This window comes from Hemibagrus wyckioides, unplaced genomic scaffold (genome assembly GCF_019097595.1).
Source record: "Hemibagrus wyckioides isolate EC202008001 unplaced genomic scaffold, SWU_Hwy_1.0 Contig2, whole genome shotgun sequence".
NCBI lineage: Eukaryota > Metazoa > Chordata > Actinopteri > Siluriformes > Bagridae > Hemibagrus > Hemibagrus wyckioides.
Genome location: NW_026690780.1, coordinates 504,573 through 528,044, shown reverse-complemented (window position 1 = coordinate 528,044; position 23,472 = coordinate 504,573). Strand labels below are relative to the sequence as shown.

Here is a 23,472-nt window from a genome sequence, read left to right as displayed (position 1 = left end):
TTCTGTTAACGGAATCGGGAGGGAATCAGACAGGTGATACTCCTCATCCTCATTTGTCTGCTAAAGTTCATAAGAGTCTGAAGCGTGTGGTTTTGGAGATCTCGCCTGCTTCAGTATCAGACTCTGCACTGTACTACTGCGCCTTGCAGCCCACAGTGACAGGAAAGTCAACTTCACTGTCCAAAAACCTACAGAGACCTCAAACATGAAAGTGTTAAAGAATCACAATAAGAAGAAAAGACTGGAAGCTATGCATAACATCAGCATTCTGATTATTGATCCAATAGAAATGTATGTATATAACCATATATGAATACTTTATTTGAAGTGAATAGACAAAACATTCTAAGTGAATCCAAATACAGATAGAAAAGTTAGGTGTGTGTTTGAAGAAGCCACATGTTCACTCCCTCTGCAGTATTAAGTGCAGTTCTCATAAACAATAGTGGCAGGTTTGATGGTTTATTTACTTAAAGACAGTGTAAAGATCACATGCTGGAATTTGATTATGTTCTAGGAATAAAAATGTGCATATTGTAAACTCTTTTGACAAGCAGCTGATTTGATTTATTTTTATTTATTTGTTTGTTTGTTTGTTTGTTTTACTGAGAATGAGATTTAATGTGTTCATCATGTGTGTCTTTGCAGGGTGTTTAATATATTTTTGAGAATTACAGGATACCTGAAAGTATGTATAACTAAGAATAAGAACTCTTACCAAACCATACCCCACCAGCCACCTGAGTTTCTTTAGCAACCAGCTAATTCAATTGTATTACCAACTGGAATCATTTGTAAACTTACTGCAAATATCACAGAAACTATTTGAAGCCTCATAATATTCACCAAGCTATACTGGAGCAACAGTACAGTTTCCAGCAAAGAAGCTACAATCCTGTAAACTTGACCTATACTGAAACCTCCACCTGACACTAAAGCAAGCTTGTTCTACAAGAATTGATTTTGATCTTCATGTCCACCGAGATTAATGACATATTTGGCCCAATGGCAAGAGCTGCTTACTTGGTTCACACTTAGCGTCTGGATTCCAAAAAGGTTCGAATCCCACAGGAGCCCTCGCTTTATTGTTAACTTGACTTTGTGTAACCGAGTTCCTTTTACTCGGACCCCAGTCCATATGAACAGGAAGGTCATACAGTTACAGAGTACAGTGAACCTTCATTGGCGCACATCAAGCGGATCAGGGACAACCTGGCTCGTTGGTCTAGGGGTATGATTCTCGCTTTGGGTGCGAGAGGTCCCGGGTTCAAATCCCGGACGAGCCCTGCTTTTACATGGAAGAGAGTGGGTGGGATAAAACTAATGGAAACTTGCACTGCCGCCTTGGTTCTCGCTTGGAAGCTTGTTTCTCCAGAGGTCCAAGGAGGTTCAAATCCCACTGTAATTACCTCTGAAAATTAAAGCTCCAACCTGGAGCCTATCTCTGGAATACAGGGAGCGGGATGGAGAATGTCACACTTTGTGGAGACATGAACCTCTGAAATATTAATATAATAGAGTACAGAAAGACCTCAGAATATTGTCATTTTACTAACACCATTCATCATGTTCACTGTTATATTCATGTGTCTGTGGCTTTCATTAGGTAAGTTATCATTGATCTTTTCAGAAAGGAGGGTAAAAGGTAAATCCCTATGCCACCACGTCTGTCTGCTAAAGTTGATGATAAAACTAAACAAGTGGATCTGATCATCTCCTCTGCTGCTTTTAATGTTTGATAATATACAATTAGAAGGTAATTTATTCATAATCACACTCTCTGGTATCACCCAGATGAGGATGGGTTCACATTTGAGTCTTCCTCATATCGTCTCAGGGAGTTTTTTCTTGCCGCTGTTGCCTCAGAGTTGCTCATTAGGGGTAAAGTTAATTTTCAACTTTGTAATTTCTATTCTGAATTTCTGTATTTCTGTAAAGCTGCTTTGAGACAATGTCCATTGTTAAAAGTGATGTACAAATAAAAATGAAGTGAACTGAATTGAATTGAACTGAATTTAATTACCTTTTGGTTATAGACACAGCAAATTTACTTATGAGAGATTTTGTTTAAATCTGGATCAGTTTCCTATGATTTTCCACAGCAAATTATCATAATTATTTATAAATGTACAAATAATTTAAAAACCACACAAACAGATAAAGGCTTATAGTATTGTATAGATGATGAATCTTGAAATACAACACCAGCCATAATGACTCTAGATTTCTGTCACTGACACTGTGTGAAGTGATCTGTCCAAAATAACACTAAAACTGCATCACTTCCTGGGTGTGTCCTTCTAGAGACGTGTAAAGTTCAGCACATACAGCACTATTATACAGAATCCTCACAGAGCTGTGTTCAGAAATGGATCAACTATACAACTTACTGTACATAGTGAGATACATACCACTGATTCTCACTCTAGTTACAGGTCATTCATTTTCATCAGTTTATCAATAGTTTTAACTATCACAATCATATTTAATCAGTTAATTAATTACATTAATTAATAACCATGTTTTTTTTTGGCGACACTACCCATGCACTTGGAGGGTTGTGGGGCTGTGGTCAAGGGAGGCCTGCCAGGTCGGGAAAGAGAGGCACTCTGGCAGGCGGTCACAATGGTTGTACCACGCATGCTTCCATTACCAGACGTGATTCAAGATCCAAACCCAGGAAAGGTTTGAAAGGCTTAGGCTCTTGTTGACAAGGTTTGCTGATATGAACTTGCATCCCAGTCTGTTGCAATAAATTCAATTCAATTCAATTTTATTTGTATAGCGCTTTTAACAAAGAGCATTGTCTCAAAGCAGCTTTACATGAGAAACCACATCAGAAAACAACAAACATATGAACAGACCAACAGACAAACAGTCCTAGATGTTATCCCAAGTGAGCAAGCCTGAGGTGACTGAGGCGACTGTGGCAAGGAAAACTCCCTTAGATGGTATGAGGAAGAAACCTTGAGAGGAACCAGACTCAAAAGGGAACCCATCCTCATTTGGGTGACAATTGTGTGATGTAGATACAGCATGTGTATAGTGTTATGTGAATCAATAAGGAGGTTGTTGTCCATGGCACTGCTTGAATATTCCAATTCTCACAAGCAGAACCCGGCTGGAGCTGGTCCATCTCCGGATGCCACTGGAGCCGGCACAGTCTCTGTATGCCTCGGGATGGGTAGAAGAAAGGAAACAATGGAACAGCATTAGCGTAGCTGCTGTTCATAATATTAGCAGTACTAGCTGAATGTGCATTTAATCAGATGTACTGGTGTGCAAGGTTATGGGAAGTGTTAGATGTATGCCTGGCTAAAGAGATAAGTCTTTAGTCTACATTTAAACTGGGAGACTGTGTCTGAGCCCCGAACACAGTCAGGAAGACTATTCCAGAGTTTTGGAGCTAAATACGAAAACGCTCTACCTCCTTTTGTGGACTTTGATATTCTGGGAACTACTAGCAGTCCAGAATTTTGTGATCTTAAAGAGCGTGGTGGATTGTAACGTGTTAGAAGACTGGATAGATAGGTGGGAGCTAAACCATTTAGAGCCTTGTATGTGAGTAGAGCTAGTTTATAGTCAATTCTAAACTTAACAGGTAGCCAGTGCAGGGATGATAATATTGGGGTTATATGATCATATTTTCTTGATCTGTTAAGAACTCTGGCGGCTGCATTCTGGACTAACTGTAGCTTGTTTATTGAAGATGCAGGAGAACCACCTAGTAATGCATTACAGTAGTCCAGTCTGGAGGTCATGAATGCATGAACTAGCTTTTCTGCATCAGATACAGATAAAATGTTCCTAAGCTTGGCAATATTCCTAAGATGGAAGAAGGCTGTTTTTGTGATATTGTAAATATGGTTTTCAAAGGATAAGTTGCTGTCTAATATTACACCCAGGTCTTTCACTGTTGAGCTAGTAGTAACAGTGCATCCTTCTAGGTGCAAGCTGAATTGTGAGAGCTTCTGTGTACTAGTTTTTGGGCCAATAAGTAATATCTCCGTTTTGTCAGAGTTTAATAATAGGAAATTTTCGGCCATCCAATTTCTAATATCTTTAACACACTCAGTTAATCTAGACCAATTAGATATTTCATCTTGTTTTGATGAGATATATAAAGGTGCACGATCTGGGCCGCTGTCTTCGGGACTGTGCACTGCATTGATCTGCATGGATCTCCAGTGGCGACCCGTCAGCCTTACAGCATCTGTGTCCAACCAACATGGAAATACAGCCCACGGTTGCGAAAAACATAGACCCAGGGTTAGCTTTTCTCAATCCCCTCTAGCACTCCGATGCATTGCGCGTGCAAGAGTTGTGGTAAAGAGGAGGTTAAAGGGCACACAAGCGACGAGGATGGGATTCGAACCCACGCGTGCATAGCACAATGGATTAGCAGTCCATCGCCTTAACCACTCGGCCACCTCGTCAGGTGCAGTTGTGGCACCCACGACCAAATGTCCACAGAGACCGCAACAATTCCGTAGAGGAGTGGTTGTTTGGACTTGCTGTTTGAAAAAGCAAGGTGTGAAACAGAGCAGCCGGCGTTGACGCCAGTTGCCAAACCCTGGGAGCTATTTCAGCACCTGGGTCTGGGGGCTCCGGTACCGTGTGAGCTCATTTTTTTTTTGCAGCCAGACAGCCAGCTAATGGCAACTCTTAAGCACATTTGCAGAAGGCACAGGAGCCACAACCCCTGTAAAGCCTTTGTGGTGCCAGAGCCCACAACCACTGCCTTGAAAAGGCTCAGCTGGCAGCGGTGGGATTTGAACCCACGTCTGCGAAGAGACTGGAGCCTAAATCCAGCGCCTTAGACCACTCGACCACACTACCCGAGGGCTCAGTACTTATAGACCTCTGTGGAGAGCACACTGACATACTGTCTGGGTGTGTGGTGCACAGGCTGCACAGATGAGGACAGACAAACTGTGCAGAGGGTGAAAAACAGCTCAAAAAATCATCGGCTGCCCTCTGCCCTCCCTGGATGACATGTCCAGGTCCCGCTGCCTCAGCAAAATCAAGGCCATCACAGGAGACTCCTCACATCCTGCTCATCACTTGTTTGACCTGTTGCCATCTGGGAGGCACTTCAGGTCAACAAAGTCTCACACCACCAGACTTACAAACAGCTTCTTCCCCTTGGCCATTCAGACTGCAAACAATCACTGAACACACACACACACACATTCTACCTAATAAAATGTGCAATTCCACTGTGCACTTTAATCTGTCTGTGAATTGAGTACAAGTTATAACTTAATATTGGCTTTGCACAAATTAGATTTCAAGCAAATATATAATTGGGAACATTTTTTTGCAGCTTTATGAATGTTCTGCTTATATTACAGTAGCCCTTTAAAAAAGGGTACAAGTATGCATATGTATGAAAGGAGAATCCATAACCTGAGGTACTGAGATATTGAGAAGGGTTCAGTATTTATATTAACATATTTTTACATATGTTTCTTTATTGACATGCACAACCAGTTATTACAACATTATTACAACAATACTAATTCTTACAAAGCCCTGAATATGTACAATATGGCTACATTTGTGGACACCTAACCATCACACCAGTATGTGGGCATTCTCCAACTGCTGCACAATTGTATAGGATGTTTTTTATATTCTTACAAAAACATGTTCCAGCTCAATGAAGATGTTTATTACAAGTTTGGTGTGGAATAAAATGAGTTACCTGCACACAGCCCTGAACTCAAACCCACTCAACACTTTGGGATGAATTAGAATTCTGACTGCACCCCAAGCCACACATGCCTGATGTTTTAGGGCTGTATGGACACATGGACATACAGTATCTCACAAAAGTAAGTACACCCCTCACGGTTTTGTAAATATTTTATTATATCATTTCATGTGACAACACTGAAGAAACGACACTCTGCTCCAATGTAAAGTAGTGAGTGTACAGCCTGTATAACAGTGTAAATTTGCTGTCCCCTCAAAATAACTCAACACACAGCCATTAATGTCTAAACCGTTGGCAACAAAAGTGAATACACCCGTAAGTGGAAATGTCCAAATTGGGCCCAAAGTGTCAATATTTTGTGTGGCCACCATTATTTTCCAGCATTGCCTTAACCCTCTTGGGCATGGAGTTCACCAGAGCTACAGGTTGCCATATATTTACAAAAATGTGAGGGGTGTACTCACTTTTGTGAGATACTGTATATTGCCACTTACTGAAAAATCATCTAATTTTTAATATTATTAGTGTATATTTTGCAACAAGTTTGAAGTAATATCTAAATAAAGCTAGTCTAAGTAGATTGATTGATAATGTTAAATTGCCCCTAGGTGTGAATGGGTGAGCAAATGGCTGTGTGTGTGTGTGTGTGTGTGTGTGTGTGTGTGTGTGTGTGAAAGAGAGAGAGAGAGAGAGGGAGAGAGAGAGAGCGAGAGAGAAACAATTATTTTTTTCAATTATATTTCTGCACATATATAAATTTGGTAAGTTAAAAAACAATTTTTTTGGTGTTAAGGTTTTTCTCTTCAGTGAACACAAGATGGCGCAGTCACTTATCTTAATGTTGGCCTAGAACTAGAGCATCACACAACCTGCTCACATTCTCTGAGACATAGAGTATACTTGTTCTTCTATCATACATACTGCTGATATAATATCCTAACCCCTGCCCTGGTTACTCTTAGTGCCTAAGCTAATTTCAGAGATATCATTCTGATTAAACAACACAACTGTCCACTTAACACTAAACTGTCATAAGAATAAATTCTCATCTAATGTCATTTCTTTGGCACCTGCTGTGTCAGAAACATTAAAAACTAGAAACTTATATGTGAATGTGCCTTTATTCTTCTTTCTCTTCTTCTGATGCTACTGTGAGTACAGGAAAGTTTTATTTTTCAGATTTAACTGTTAGAGCTGAGACATAAGGGATTAATTCAACCTTAATTACCAAGGGAAAATACTCATTTCTTCCTCATTCTTAAATAAATCATATTCTCTTCCACTTAGTGTTTCTAACATTAATCTGCCTGCTGGTGTTTATACAAACTTTCTCTAATTTAGAGATATCACTAACATATATAATTTAAATATTACAGAATGAAATTATTAGATAAGATTTTTACTAGATTAAAATGGTCATTTTTACATAAATAGATTGTCTTCCTGCTTTCAGTATGTGTCTTAAATGTCCTCTGGACAGGTTTCCCATATGAGGCTGAATGTAAAGCCAGGATGTTTCAGTAAGAATCAACAATCTGACAACAACATTGGTGACACTGTCATGTGATGCTGTGGGGTGGAGCAATTTTGAAGCTTTATGGTGTTAACATATTAGATTACAGAAAGATCTCCACTATTTTCACTGAGCTAAGACCAGTCATCATGTTCACTGTTATATTCATGTATCTGTGGCTTTCACTAGGTGAGTTAACATTGACTTTTTGTTATTGCAGAAATATTAACTATATTATATTAAATATTAGTCTGTGTGGTGATGCAGTGTGAAAATGCAGAGTGTGGGTCTGACTTAAGTATTTCCTGTTGATTATTTAAAGGTTAAAAACATTATGTTCTCTTCTCTATGACAGGTGACTCCATGGCAGATTCAGTAAAGCCACTTCTCCCTCATAAAGCTGTAGATGAAGGTGACAATGTTACTCTGTCCTGCAAATACGAAGCAAGCACTAAAGGAAACTACCTGCAGTGGTACAGGCAATATCCAAAATCTAAACCTGAGTTCCTTCTTTATATTGTTCAAAGTGGAACTCATAAGTCTGAACCTCCCCCAAGAATGTCTGTTAATGTTGATGATGAACAAGTGGATCTGATCATCTCCTCTGCTGCTGTATCAGACTCTGCTCTATACTACTGTGCTCTGCAGCCCACAGTGACAGGAAATCCAGCTGCACTGTACAAAAACCTTCACACAGTTTTGTTATATTGAAAGCAGTTCTACTGATGATTTTGAGCAACTTACATGCTATTTTGGGCAAATTCTTTGTAAAGAGTTCATATATATATTACAATTTGACTAATGTTGGATTATTAGGAGACAGGAAATTCATTGTTTTGCTTCAGTAACCAATTTTTCCTTGTCAGAGATCTATAATCTTTCTTGGGAAAACTGGGAATAAGGAAGAAATGTAAGAAAAACAGAAAAGCCTGAGGAAGCCCATGGGGATACAGCGAGCCATTGTATAGTCATGATGTCTGGTCTGACAGCTCCACAGTCCCTGAAAAGTAGAAATTAGGTGAATCTTTGGCATCCATTAATGGTATAATATTTGGTTTAGAGAGGGATTATTAATATAACTTTTAAGAGTAGCTTTAACTTGTTTTGGTATTCAATCTTCTTGGGTATTTCTTCAGATACTGTGATCACTGTGATGACTTACATCTTAGGTTAAGTAACATCTTCAGGCTTGTTGATGATAATATAGTGTTGGCTATCATCAGCCAAATGATGAGTCTATATCTAGAGAGAAGAAGAAAGAGGCTTATAGACATGTGAAAGCAACAAACTATGGATTAAAAATACATGATTGTTCATTTCAGGAAGATCCAAAGTGATGAAATGAAATGAAATGAAATGAAATGAAACGATATGAAATGATAGTTTTGTGTTGCATCACATAAGATCTTATCTGGGCCAGATCATCCCAGATGTGTTTCAATTTCCTGTACAGACAGGAGAGCAAATACCTCTCTCCCATCCTCACCACTACATTCAGGGAAATATTGAGAGCATCATGTGCAACTAAACTGCTGTTTAATATGAAATTCCACTCAGTGTCAGAGCAGAAGACTCTAAGGAAGATAATAAAAAACACTAGAAAGATCATCAGAGTCTATCTATCCACCATTAAATATACTATATATATATATATATATATATATATATATATATATATATATATACTATATAATAATATACTTGTATATTAAATATACAAGTATAAAGCCAACAATCTTGTGGATGTTGCCTCCCACCCTTCTACCAGACACTTTACTCAGACAGTCAGGTTCAGTAACGTGTATATGTTTAACCTATTTAACTATTGTTTGTTATAGCTGTAATTAATTTCTGCATAACAAGTGATAATACACACAAATATGACCATCACTGATTTGGTTCAGATTAACTACTGGAAAAAAAATACTGGGAAAAGTATTATAAGTAGTATGTAGGTTAAGTGTACAGTCTTTTGAATGTACTTTGATTTGATAAAATGGCAACATTTCAAGAACATTTCAGGTAAATATAAATTATAAGTACACTCATTCAGTAACCTCTTTGTTAAGATCAAGTTTGCTGTAGATCTGGAGTCTATCCCAGGAATACTGGCCATGTGACAAGAATCCACCATGGATGGGATTCCTACCAATCACATTTAAGCACAGTAAATCATGTTTTGCTTGTCTGGTTGCCAGGTATGCAACTTAACATAAATGCATTATTTGCATTAAGCAGACATGTTATGTGATGACAGAGAGCATTGATATCAGCGATATTATGTGATGATGGCTGGGTGAGTTTGTGCAACGGGGCAAAAGGTGCTTAGGGTTTACAGCCGGCATTATTGATATTAGTGGAGAAATAAGCTGTCCAGGTGCTGTTTAGAGCAGTTCTGTATCTAAGCAGGTGCTCAGTGTAAGCTATGGAGTGTACAGCTAGGCCAGTTTTCCTATATAGAATCTCAAGAGTTCATCCAATCACTTACATTTTCTGAAGCTCAAGAGTGAACCAGTGAGAGGTGCAGGAAGAGGGAACCAGGCTTATCTTGGTAGAAACATGTTCTTCTAAAGCTTGAGAAATGGCAAGGTTATAGATGGACAGAATCTCAGAGGTGTGGGAAAATCTAGCAGAGCGAAGAATAGAAAAAGCATAAATAGATAAAAAGAAAGATATTGGGTCAATCACTTGACCATGAGCTTATGGTCAGAGATACCCAGTTCAGCCCAGGGGAACAGATCAGGTCAAGTGTGTGATCATGAGAGTGGGTGGGTAAGTTTAAAGTTTTCCAGTATTGACATAAGTTTCTCAGTTTTAGCAGAATCAGTGTCTACATGGATACTGAAGTCATCAAGTTGTATTACTGGTAAAGATCTTGTGCAAGCAAGAGTAAGTAGTTCACTAAGGTGGTCAGTGAATTAGAATTATAAGGAGAGGTGTTGGACCAACCACCTTCAATGTCAGATACTCAAATGAGGTTATATTGTGGAAGGCAGCACTAAATATTTTAAGTCTGTTGCAGTGAAAAACAGCAAGCCCACCACCCCTGACTTGAAGAGGCAAAAACAGACATATAATGTATTACAGTATTACAAATAAAAATCCTTTACAAATATATGAAATGCAAAGTTTCATATCTTTTTGTCTGTGACCATTTATTTGCATCATCAGGTTTTTCTCCTTAATGAAAAGAAGATGGTGAACTCAGTTATCTTATAGAGAGCCAAATACTAGAGCACCATATAAACATTCTCACATTCTTTTCACATACTTTTCACAATAAACCCTCTGTAATATAGGCTCTAATTGTTTTTCTATCATACATACTGCACAAATATTATCTTAACCCCTGCCATGGTTCATCTCAGTAGCTAAGCTAATTTCAGATATACCAGTTCATATAAAACAACTGTCCACTTTAGACTAAACTGTCAGAAGAATAAATACTCATCTAATTTTAGATTTCTTTCTGATTATACCTCTAGTGCAGTTGTACTAATGATGTCATATGTACATTTTTCATATATAACTATCTCTAACCTTGTGTTGTTAGAGCCTTCCAGTCCACCTCACTCCTGAATGTAAAGCCACACACTCTTGACACTGTCATGTGATGCTGTGGGGTGGAGCTTCATGAACCTTTATGATGTTAACATATTATTGTGCAGAAAAACCTCAGAATATTTCATTCAGCTAAAACCATTCATCATGTTTACTGTAATATTTATGTTTCTGTGGCTTTCACTAGGTGAGTTTTGAATATTTATTTCAAATATATTATGCTGAAGTTTAGAAAAGTTTAGAAAAGGCAGAATATAAGTCTGAAAGTGGATCTGATCATCTCCTCTGCTGCTGTATCAGACTCTGCTCTATACTACTGTGCCCTGGTGTCCACAGTGACAGGGAATCCAGCTGTACTGTTTTGTTATACTGAAAGCAGTTCTGATGATAGTTTTGAATTTACATGCATAAATTTGGGGAATTCTGTTTCTCTTGTGATTTATAAAGAGTTTATTTTTGACACATGTTGGATTATTAGGAGAAAGCTCATTCATTTAGACACAAATATTTCACTAGCGATCCTCAGAGATCCCAAAAATCCCAGAAGTGTTTTTAATTTCCTGCAGAGACAGAAGAACACACACCTCCGTTCCATCATCATCACTACATTCAGATAAATATTGCTAGCATATGTGAATATGTGAAACTGCATTGAGTGTCAGAGCATTAGAACCTATAGCAGATTGAAAAAAAAACACTGGAAACATCAGGGTCTCTGTTTAACTTTTAATGAACAACACACAACATCTTTGATATTATTGTCAAGATCAGCAGATGTTTTTCCAAACCTCATTGAAATACCAAAGAAAGTGGTTGTTATCCTATGCACTCATTAAATACAAAAAAAAAAAAAAATTAATCATTGTTAGGTTTCCAGAGAAGCAGAAACCTTGGGTAAGTGCAAGAATAACAACAGTTTAAGATTGTGGGCTGACTGAATTATAGCAACAACCATAAAACCAGAATACCATAAAAGGTAGTCTCACCAAGGAGAGATAACATGGACACACGGACGCTGCCAAAGGAATGAATATAGCAAAAATATAATACACTAGGCTTTATTTAATATAACAGCCTAACTGCCATAACATCAATCAATGGCTAAGGCTAAGCTAGCAAGAAACACAAGGAGTGACCCCTGCCCGCTAACCTAGTTTGTCTAGACATTTAAAAAAAAAAATTACATGGTGGAATGTAGGTGCACACACGGAGTGCAAGCAACAAACAAACAAACAAACAAACAAACACCAGAATAGCATGCTAACACTGAACCAAGAGTCTGAAACAATGTGCTGCATTTTAAACTGGTAGCTCCACCTCTTTTGGTTCTTTTTTGGGTTCTTGTCTTCTCAATGGTCAAGTGTGTCACCCAGTTAATGGTGATTGCCACAGAGTCCCACCTACATGAGGACAGTTAGAGACACATGAGCAGAAACAAAACCTAATAATTGGGAAATAAGGGAACAGAACATACATACAATCACAATGTCACATAATAATACTTATCTATGGTATTTGGTGGGGTTGTGGCCCCTAAAGTAGAGAAGGCCATTGATATATATATATTGACACAGAAAGATAATAGAGTTTGTTGGGCTGTGATAATGATCAGCACTGTCATGTGATACTGCAGGGTGGAGCTTCAAGAAGCTTTATGAAGATCCAGAGAGCAAAAGGAAAACAAAACCTCCTAAAAGCTAAACAAAATAACACAAAAAAGAGAAAGAAAAGATAACGAATCCATAAAGTGATATAATACACAAAATAAAAAAATTAAAAAAGAATAAAATGGTGTGTGTAGCTAACACAGGCTCCCGTGTTCCATACACAACAAAAGACAAGACATTAGGGAATTTAATTTCTTTACTGAAGCAGAGTGATGTCTAGATCAATAACAAAAAGAACTGTACATGTTACATGCATACTTTTATAAGGTTTTATGAAGTAATTTAAGTTGATTTTAAATAGTCAGAATGTAATAAATGAATATTAGCTATACAAAATTTAGCAATTACCATTTATCCATTTATCCAGTGGTATCCTGGCTAATCTGTCCTACTGAATAAATTTAGAAATTAACTTTATTCTACATTAAAATCATCTATTGAGAGTAATTGAATGAAAATATTCAGAAAACAGCGCCAGTTTCTGTTGTTCCACAAGGAGGCAGAATAAAACAATAAACCCAGCCACTAATAAACATGTGCTGCTGTCACTCTGTAACCATGTCTCTATCAGGAAATGTTCAACAAACTCAACATTGTAGATTTTGTACCTATGATGTGGATTTTTATTTTTTACCTAATGAAATCATTTTCACATTAAAGATAAAGCTTTCAGATAAAAGCTGATAAATGAACACATTTAAGTGTAATGTTGTTAGTCACATAAATACACAAAAAGTAATTAATTGGTTAATTGATTTATTGATTGTCTAAACCACTTGATATTTGACTAAGAGTCCAATAAGGAGTTAGAGACCCCTGGTATAATATGTAAAACCTTAATTATTAGATGAATGATAAATGTCTTGTTCCACATGTGAGACTGAATGTAATGTAATGTAATGTGGATGCAGTAAAGAATCTGTCAGTAAAACTGGTGACACTGTCATATGATGCTGAGGGGTGGAGCTTCATGAACCTCAGAAGTGTTAATATAATAAAGTACAGAAAGACCTCAGAATATTGTCATTTTGCTAACACCATTCATCATGATCACTGTTATATTCATGTGTCTGTGGCTTTCATTAGGTAAGTTATCATTGACCTTCTCAGAAAGGAAGTGTTACATTAATGATTAATTAGCCTTCATGATGTAAAGAAAAAGTATAATATGAGTTATATAACTGAAAAATAAAAATGATTATGTTCTCTTCTCTATGACAGGTGACTCCATGGCAGATCCAATAGAGCCACGTTCCCCTCTTAAAGTTGTAGATGAAGGTGATGATGTTACTCTGTCCTGCAGCTACAAAAACAGTGCTACAGCACAAAATCTGTTCTGGTACAAACAACATCCAAAATCTAAACCTGAGTTCCTTTTTTACATCTTACGGAATGGAGATAAAACTGACCCTATGCCACCACGTCTGTCTGCTGAAGTTGATGATAAAACTAAACAAGTGGATCTGATCATCTCCTCTGCTGCTGTATCAGACTCTGCTCTATACTACTGTGCTCTGAGGCCCACAGTGACAGGAAATCCAGCTGCACTGTACAAAAACACTGACACAGTTTTGTTATATTGAAGGTAGATAAACTGCTTAAACTCAATAATCTACATTCCATCAAATCAGGAACTCTGCTAGTTTTTGACTCTCAAAATTTTCAAGTGAAATAAACTCACACAGCAGAATAAACTCATGAACAGGATATTATTATACATCAAATGTACATTAAATAATTGCTTAAATTGACTTTTGTTAGTTTTTTAAATGCATTATCATAGTAAATATTTTACAGTAATTCATTACACATTTTTCAAAAATATACAAAAATGTATTTTGAAAAAAGTTTCAGTTTTACCAACTTAAATAAAAGAAAATTAAGTAAACCTAACTCTAGGAAACAATTCATTTTAACTATTTAAGTAACTATTTGCTATTATTTATACTGTTATAGATTTTTTTACTCAAACAGGGGAAATAAAAAAAGAACCTTATTAATTAAAATGTGTTTGTTTCCCCAAATTAATGTTTTTGTTGCTATGTTTATGTATTGTGTTGTAATTGTTGTCATAATTCAAAATAATTAAAAAAATAAATGTATGTACAACAGTCTGCCATAAGATCAGCAAACTTTCATGTATTTATTTTATTTTGCTCTCTTTTGGTCATCATCATGAGGAGACTCTTGCAGAAGACTGAACAGGAGTTGTTTGTTCTCTGATATAACTGAGGACAGCTAGCTAGCAAGCTAACATTAGCTATGTCTGTTTATAACAGTAGCTTGCAGAGTCAAATGCTGCACTCATACAGTAGTTCAGAATTATCAGCTAACAAAAACACAAAACCTCTTGTTACCTATACAGCCTGAATACAAGTATAGCTTTTCTATTCCAATTTCTACTTGAAATAAAATAGAAAAAACTTGGAAATGTATTTAGTTTAAAAAGTTAGTATCAAAGGTTAAAGTACTGTGAGTTATTGTGTCTTTTTGGCGTTAGAGTCGTGAGACACAGCCCTGATCTCTAACTCCAAAAGATATGTTTAAGAGGTGAAGTCAGATGCAGTGGGTTGATCAGCAACAGTGGAATAGTTCTATGTTGTATTAGTGACTCAGTTCACTGTCACTGATACTGTGAAGTGATGATCTGTGTAAAATTATACTACAACAGCATCACTTCCTGGGTGTGTCCTTCTAGAGACGTGTAAAGTTCAGCACATACAGCACTATTATACAGAATCCTCACAGAGCTGTGTTCAGAAATGGATCAACTATACAACTTACTGTACATAGTGAGATACATACCACTGATTCTCACTCTAGTTACAGGTAATTCATTTTTATCAACTTATTAACAGACCTCATTATTACAATAATATTTATTCAATTAATTCAGTGCATTAATTAATGGCCATATTTTCTATTATTCATCTAGTCATTTTTTGATTTTTTAAGTCAATATTTGGTTTTAAAAAACTATTCCACTAACATATTTTTTTATATTCTTTTCACACCAGGTATTTTTGCAAATAAAATTGGACCATAATTATTTTTTTATGTGATTTGCATAAAATATTTCACTGATATATTTCTTTATGTTCTTCTTACACCAGGCAGTTTTGCAGATAAAATTGGACCAACGGATGAAGATGCCAACATTGTCAGGAAAGAAACAGAGACTGTTACTCTGAAATGTTCATATGAGACAAGCAGTGAGACCATTTATCTTTACTGGTACAAACAATATCCTAACAGCGCACCACAGTTTTTACTGTATAAAGGCGCCAGGTCATATAGTGGTTTAGTGAGCACTCCTGATGATCATCGATTAGAGACAAAAACCAGCAGAGACTCTACTGAACTCACTATCAGAGGTCTAAAGCTCTCAGATTCTGCAGTCTATCTTTGTGCTCTGCAGCACAGTGACACAGAGTCAGTGAAAGGCTGTACAAAAACAGTAAAATGATACATATGAAGTTTCTAAAACCACAGAAGATGAAAGAGACTCAATTTAACAACTTGTTGGTAAACCTCAGCTACAAACAACATTTGTGAAAACATATGCAGCTGGAGGAAACAGCAAACAAAGAATACTGAGCAATTAACACAACTTCACATTAACCACATTAAATTTACAAATCTACATCTGCCAGGTGATATTTAACATATTTAATTCATAAAATATGTTCAGGAAAAAGGTACTGAAGCATCCAGGTCCTCACAACCAGACTGTGTAACAATTTCTTACCTCAAGCCATCAGACTCCTCAATACCCAGAGACTGGACTGACACACACACACACACACACACAAACACACACAAACACACACACACACACGCACACAAACACGCACATACACACACAAACACACACACACACACACAAACACAAAATTCTGCGAATGAGAGACAAAGATTCTTTGTGCAGTTGTAACCTTTATTATCTCTAATATAGAGGTACAACAAAACTACAAAAACACACACAAAAGATATAATACCTCAAAAGCATATTTGAGTTATTATAAATCCAATTATGAAAGATTGAGAACAGAGAATATAACTGCCAACACCACTAAAAATGTGGAAGATAATTAGCGCACTGTCTATTAGCTTGATGCTAACATATAATGGGAATTGCCATAGACAATTAACGGAAATTAGCATTAGCATCACGACCAAATAACACGTAAAAACATGAGAGTGTAAATCAACTATTTACCTTTACAAACTCAACAATGAACTCAGGATGTTGTCATACTTTCAGGCATATGTTTTTACTCTTTAAAATAACTTTACAACTCTGTAGTTGTGTACTGCTGCCAGTTTATTGTGTCTGTAACTCTTCACTGTTCACATATATCACTCAGATTCCTAACTGCTCACACTATTTCACACAACAGAAAATGTCTGAGAACAGAAAATATCAAGAAATAGCAACACTTCCAATAATTCACAGTAAATACAATTATCTGGCTTCAAAGTGCTGTTTATAACACATAGAGGGCAAGTGTTTCAATGCAAAGGAGTGTGGAGAGAGAGAGAGAGAGAGAGAGAGAGAGAGAGAGAGAGAGAGAGAGAGAATAGATTCTTACAACAAACAGAAAGAAAAGAGATGTGAGTTCCCAGCCTTTTGGATTACAGCAGTAACGAATTACAGATGTTTATTCCTACCCTGGTGTAATACAGTGTTGGAGACATAAAAATGATTTACCTTAGGTATTTGTGCTGCACAGAAAATAAGCACAAGGAATGTAAATATTTTAATTTATTCATTAACTAAGGGTGGTGATTTATGCATGAAAGACAATTATTAAAGTAATCACCAACATCTTCATATAAGTACATATTAATTTTACTGCTGTCTATCTGCACCTGATATTACACAATAATGCTGTAACACACACAGTTCATAAAAGCTTTCTGCTTTTTCTATTCTAAACCCCTGAGGTTTGGTGGATGTGTCTCTGACAGACGTCCTGTTAAACAAGTCATTTATTTTACATTTTCAGGTACAGCAGTCAGTTTAAAATAAAAGTTTCTTTAAAAGAGGAAATTGAGTCTCAAATTATTTACATTTTATTCACACACAAAACATTAATGGTGAACATTTCTGACTTTAAAAAATGATTTTCTTAAGTCTTGGTGATCAGCCCCTTAAACAATAAAGAAAGTAAGACATCTTTTTATATACACAGTTTAGTAGCCTACTATTCTTTTTGTCCGAATTTATTATTATAATCAACTTCATTATTTCCTGGATTTTGTATCACCATAGTCTCTAAATGTATGTAAATGCAGGAAATGGGATTCAAATCAAAAACATTTTCCCCCATTTTGTGCCCCCCCCCACTTCTCAAATCCAAGTTACACCCTTGATGCAAAAACATTTCTACAGATTTATATAAACAGTATACAGAACAGTACAGTTATCATGAATATGCATAAATACAAGTAGGTGGAGCTAGAGGTGGAGATGTACATCAAATAGTAACACTGACATTCATTTCTAAAGCTAGAGGTTTGAACTAAACACTCAGGAAAACAATGTTGTTCCTCTTCGTGGTGTTTTTCACTCTTGCTGATGTTGGTAAGTCATATACACTGCACACAAAATATTATTTTTTTCTAAATAAGAAGACACAATTTTCCATGTGAAATGTGTCATTTATGATTAAAATAATCACAATATTGTTGTAATGTTTTTATAGCAGAGGCTGCTGACAATAACATTAAACCAGATCAAACCAATGTATTTTCAATGGAAGGCAGCAACATCTTACTGTCCTGCACATATACTGGATCAGTTGACAGTCTCCACTGGTATCGACAAAAACCTGGATCAAGACCTGAGTTTCTGCTGCTGATTCATGAAAGCACTGAAACTGTCACTGAGGCTCAACCACCTCATCCAGGATTGTCCATAAAACTTAAAAAAGAGCAAGATAAAACGAATAAGAAAGTGGATCTGATCATCTCCTCTGCTGCTGTATCAGACTCTGCTCTATACTACTGTGCTTTGAGGCCCACAGTGACAGGAAATCCAGCTGCACTGTACAAAAACTTTCACACAGTTTTGTTATATTGAAAGCAGCTCTTCCAATGCTTTAGAGAAAGTTACATGTCCTTTTTGGGGGATTCTCTCTTTCTCTCTATTGGTCAGGGTCATAGTAGATACAGAGTCTGTCCCAGACATGAGGTGGGAAAACACCCTGAATGGGATGTCAGTCCTTTGCACTCCACAAACCCTTTCACACACTCATTCACACAGAAGTGCAATTTCTCCTAGCAAATCTTCCTACTGTCATGTTTTTTTGGAAGTGATGCAAAAGTGCATACAAACTGACACTAACCTAAACTCCTGTTAAAATCCTTCTGCTTAAAGTATTTTCTTGCAGTATGGTGTAATTTTTATAATAAAGAAAGATTTCTACCCTCATGGTACAATTCCATATTGACTGATAACAAGTGCACTAAAGACAAGGCTCAGGTCAATCCTCATAGCAGAATTCCACAATGCCAGTGGACTCATGATCCTCTCTGTTCTGTCTGGAGTAATTACACTGCAGATGAAGGGCATTTTATTGTCTAAGTCTAGTAACTTCACATATATAATAGTCAAACTAATCAGTTAAAGTCCAATGTTCAACAAGTTCAACCTCAACAGAAGGAGATCATCTTCAAAACTAAGGATTATCTTATTATCAGCAAACCAATTCCTTGTATTTTCAAGCAAGTAACTAGAACAGTCTTATTCACTAGTGCATTGTTGTCTTCTGATCTTTTGCAGTGTTCAGTGTGAGAAAGAATCATTATGTTGTGATTCATGAACAAGCATCTGAGTAAATTTATCTAAAGGGAATTGTGTGTGTGTGTGTGTGTGTGTTTAATCCCCTGATAGGAAAGGAAGTATGTCATGTGAACATAAAGTATTTCTCAATGGCCAGTTCAGTTTAGTTGTTGAGATTTACAACTGTTTTCAACATCTGTTTCCTTTTAGTTTTCTATTATTATTTCTTTTTGTGCTTTACATTAAATAATGTAACCTGGTGTTGTAAATACAATTTAAATGTAAGTTCTAATATATAATTACTAATCCACAGTATGAATATATATGTATGGCTGTATGAACGGTTTGTATTTTGTCCAAGTTAAGGTTTTTCTCTTCAGTGAACACAAGATGGCGCAGTCACTTATCTTATTGTGGGTTAAGTTCTAGAGACACTACCACACAACCTGCTCACATTCTCTGAGATGATGGAAGTTACTTTTCACAATAAAACCTTTGTGACATAGAGTATACTTGTTCTTCTATCATACATACTGCTGATATAATATCCTAACCCCTGCCCTGGTTACTCTTAGTGCCTAAGCTAATTTCAGAGATATCATTCTGATTAAACAACACAACTGTCCACTTAACACTAAACTGTCATAAGAATAAATAATCATCTAATGTCATTTCTGTGACAAACAAAAGCACCTGCTGTGTCAGAAACACTGAAAACTGGAAACTTATCTGTAAATCTGCCTTTACTCTTCTTTCTCTTCTTCTGATGGTATTGTGAGTTTAAACCTTAATTATCAAGTAAAAAAATTATTCCTTATTCTCAATTAAACCTGATTCTCTTCCACTTAGTGTTTCTAACATTAATCTGCCTGCTGGTGTTTATACAATAATTCTCTAATTTAGAGACATCACTAACATATATAATTAAAATACTGACAATGTAATTATTAGATTAAATTTTTACTAGATTAAATTGATCATTTTTACATAAATACATTAATTTCCTACTTTCAGTATGTGTTTGCTTAAATGTCCTCTGGACAGGTTTCCCATATGAGGCTGAATGTAAAGCCAGGATGTTTCAGTAAGAATCAACAATCTGACAACAACATTGGTGACACTGTCATGTGATGCTGTGAGGTGGAGCAATTTTGAAGCTTTATGGTGTTAACATATTAGATTACAGAAAGATCTCCACTATTTTCACTGAGCTAAGACCAGTCATCATGTTCACTGTTATATTCATGTATCTGTGGCTTTCACTAGGTGAGTTAACATTGACTTTTTGTTATTACAGAAATATTAACTATATTATATTAAATATTAGTCTGTGTGGTGATGCAGTGTGAAAATGCAGAGTGTGGGTCTGACTAAAGTATTTCCTGTTGATTATTTAAAGTTTATGTTCTCTTCTCTATAACAGGTGACTCCATGGCAGATTCAATAGAGTCAGATTTCCCTCATAAAGCTGTAGATGAAGGTGATGATGTTACTCTGTCCTGCACATACAAAACAAGTCGTACTTCCGACAATCTGCACTGGTACAGACAATATCCAAAATCTAAACCTGAGTTCCTTCTTTATATTGTTCAAAGTGGAACGTCTAATTCTGATCCTCCCCCAAGAATGTCTGTTATCGTTGATGCTAAACAAGTGTATCTGAACATCTCCTCTGCTGCTGTATCAGACTCTGCACTATATTACTGTGCTCTGCAGCCCACAGTGACAGGAAATCCAGCTGCACTGTACAAAAACTTTCACACTGTTTTGTTATACTCAAGGCAGTTCTGCTGGTGACAATCCTTTACTCCTAAGTGCAATTTATAATTAAATTAGAAGTGCATTAAAGACAAGGCATGGCTCCACATTTATCACCTTGAACTGTATATATCATCTAACACCAATCACACAGACCAGCAACGAGGTAATGAGAAAAACCTCCAGAACTAAGGACTGAGTTTTAGGCTTCACAGGAAATAAGAATTAGACCTCACATGCTTTGTCACTTCTGCTGTGATGGAGTATATCTGAAATTTAACACTGCAATGTGTGTGATTTAAAGTTTTGTTGCTTCATTTTATGTGTGTACTTTAATCTGTTTGTGTTAAAGCATTACACAGGAAACCTGCTCTCCACATAGCATTATCTCTACAGATGGTATAACCACTACAGAACAATCCCTGGTATTTTTACACAAGTGACTAGAACTGCCTTATTTATTAGTGCATCATTAGTTTTCTGATCTTTTGCACAGTGTTCAGTGTGAGAAACATCAATTCAATTCAATCTGAACTCTGAACACTGTTCCAAACACAGAGACCACAGATTATCAGATATGCTCTTGTCATGTAATGGAGTGCAAGCAGAGACTCTGGTAAAAAGTGTGGAGTAAAGACAGAATTATCTTTTAAATGTTTTGAATGGTTTAAAGTAATATAAATTCTCAAAATAGACCTACACAAAGCAGAAAGAAAGAATAATAACATCAAATCACCAAACTGTTATTGTACAATAAAATAAAACTGAATTCTTAAAAAAGTTTTTCGTGTGCTAATGAGACAGGAGGAGCGCAGAAAGTCACGTGACACTTCCGCATGTCCTAATTAGCATATCACAACAATGACGGATTCTTATAGAAGAAAAAAGTCAGTGAAAAAGAGTCTTTGTTACATGACAGTTGTCTTCAAGCTACTTTGTTTCTGCTCACTCCCAATTTAAACTCACATGACACTGCATAATTGTTCATTTACTGAAAGCTTAATGCAGGCTAATTTATTCCAAATCAGAGTAACTGGTATGTATTGCATGCTCTGGTGTCTGCAAACACGGGTAGCTGCAAACGAGACCATATCACACCAATGTTACGCTCCCTGCACTGGCTGCCAGTCTGATATCGAATTGATTACAAAATTCTGTCATTTGTCTATAAAGCTCTTAACAACTTAGCTCCAAGATATCTCTCCGATTTACTCACCACTTACAATCCTGCTCGGTCACTTAGATCCCAAGATGGTCATCTTTTGTGAATACCATGGTCTCGCCTGTAACGCAGGGGAGACAGAGCCTTCGCAGTAGCTGGTCCTAAGCTGTGGAACAGCCTGCCATCACCCATTAGAACTGCTTCCACGTTAGCTGAATTCAAATCTATGTTAAAAACGCATCTCTTTTCTTCTGCTGTTAATTGTTTGTAATGTGTATGTGTTTTCCTGCTTTCATCCTTTTTATTTTTGTACAGCACTTTGGCAAACTAAGGTTGAATTGAAATGTGCTTTAGAAATAAAATTGAATTGAAAATTGAATTAAATTGATGTATACAGATGTCGGCGCTTTGGTATTTAAATGCATGTGTTGTACTTCACAGAATGTCCACCAGGTGGCACATGGTACACCTCTGGCCTGAGCACATTATACAGTATAATCACTCAAAGTTTGCTATGTAGTCTTCATACTCTTGTTAAATACGCTTGTAATTTATCACGTTACATTAAAAAGTGTCCAGTAAATTTGTTAACTGCACATGTAATGTAGTGATTGTGAGAAAACATCCACAATACATTCTGAAAGACATAAACACAGTTTCTAAAGTATATATTTTAATACTTTAATACATATATAATAATATTTACATTTTAAATGAATATGTATAAATTTACCCGTGACTGTGTGAGTGTAAAGCTGCGAAGTATTTTATGTGCTTTGTAAATACTTAATTGCGCTGGTGTTGTCCTGCCATTTGCACATAACTTGTTTTTGTTCAACTTTAAAGATGCCTGTGCAAAGATAAAAATTAAAATGGAAAACCTCTTCAGATTAAAGTCATTATAATGCAAAATTTAACTGGTAGTTATTCCAGAAAAAAAGTCAAACTAAATAAAATTGTGACAAAGTAGTAATATTTCGCGAATAAAGTTAACACTATGAGAATAACGTAAAAATCACGAGATTCGTAGCAATACGGGATTAAATTCGTGATATTTTGAGAATAATGTCATTATTTACATTAACATGTTTAGAGTGATGAATAATATATTAGGCGTATTTGTGTATAGTGAAATTAAGGTATGAATAAAACGACTTATGCATATGCATAAAAGTGCATAAAAATGAAACTTGACTCATTGCATGCACATCCATCTGTTTTAATAATAAGGTAGGTATAACTTATCTGCTTTGAACATTACTCCAAACACGTTGATGTATATGGCCTTATAAATAAAACATTACA

The 23,472-nt window shown here is 36.3% G+C and overlaps 3 non-coding genes and 1 gene segment (V, D, J or C); 2 read left to right on the top strand and 2 right to left on the bottom strand.

Moving 5' to 3' along the window:
- Positions 1-1,214: 1,214 nt before the first annotated feature.
- Positions 1,215-1,286, top strand: trnap-ugg (transfer RNA proline (anticodon UGG)). The gene has a single exon. It is a non-coding gene; the product is annotated as a tRNA-Pro (tRNA).
- Positions 1,287-4,354: 3,068 nt separating this feature from the next.
- trnas-gcu (transfer RNA serine (anticodon GCU)) lies at positions 4,355-4,436 on the bottom strand. Its single transcript has one exon. It is a non-coding gene; the product is annotated as a tRNA-Ser (tRNA).
- Positions 4,437-4,757: 321 nt separating this feature from the next.
- trnal-uag (transfer RNA leucine (anticodon UAG)) lies at positions 4,758-4,839 on the bottom strand. Its single transcript has one exon. It is a non-coding gene; the product is annotated as a tRNA-Leu (tRNA).
- Positions 4,840-13,506: 8,667 nt separating this feature from the next.
- LOC131350003 (T cell receptor alpha variable 12-3-like) lies at positions 13,507-13,977 on the top strand (the record flags this gene model as incomplete). The annotated part of the segment is given in 2 exon segments: positions 13,507-13,546; positions 13,682-13,977. Coding segments are annotated over 2 exon segments (336 nt in total), but the record flags the coding sequence as incomplete, so codon positions are not given.
- Between the last annotated feature and the right edge of the window lie 9,495 nt (positions 13,978-23,472).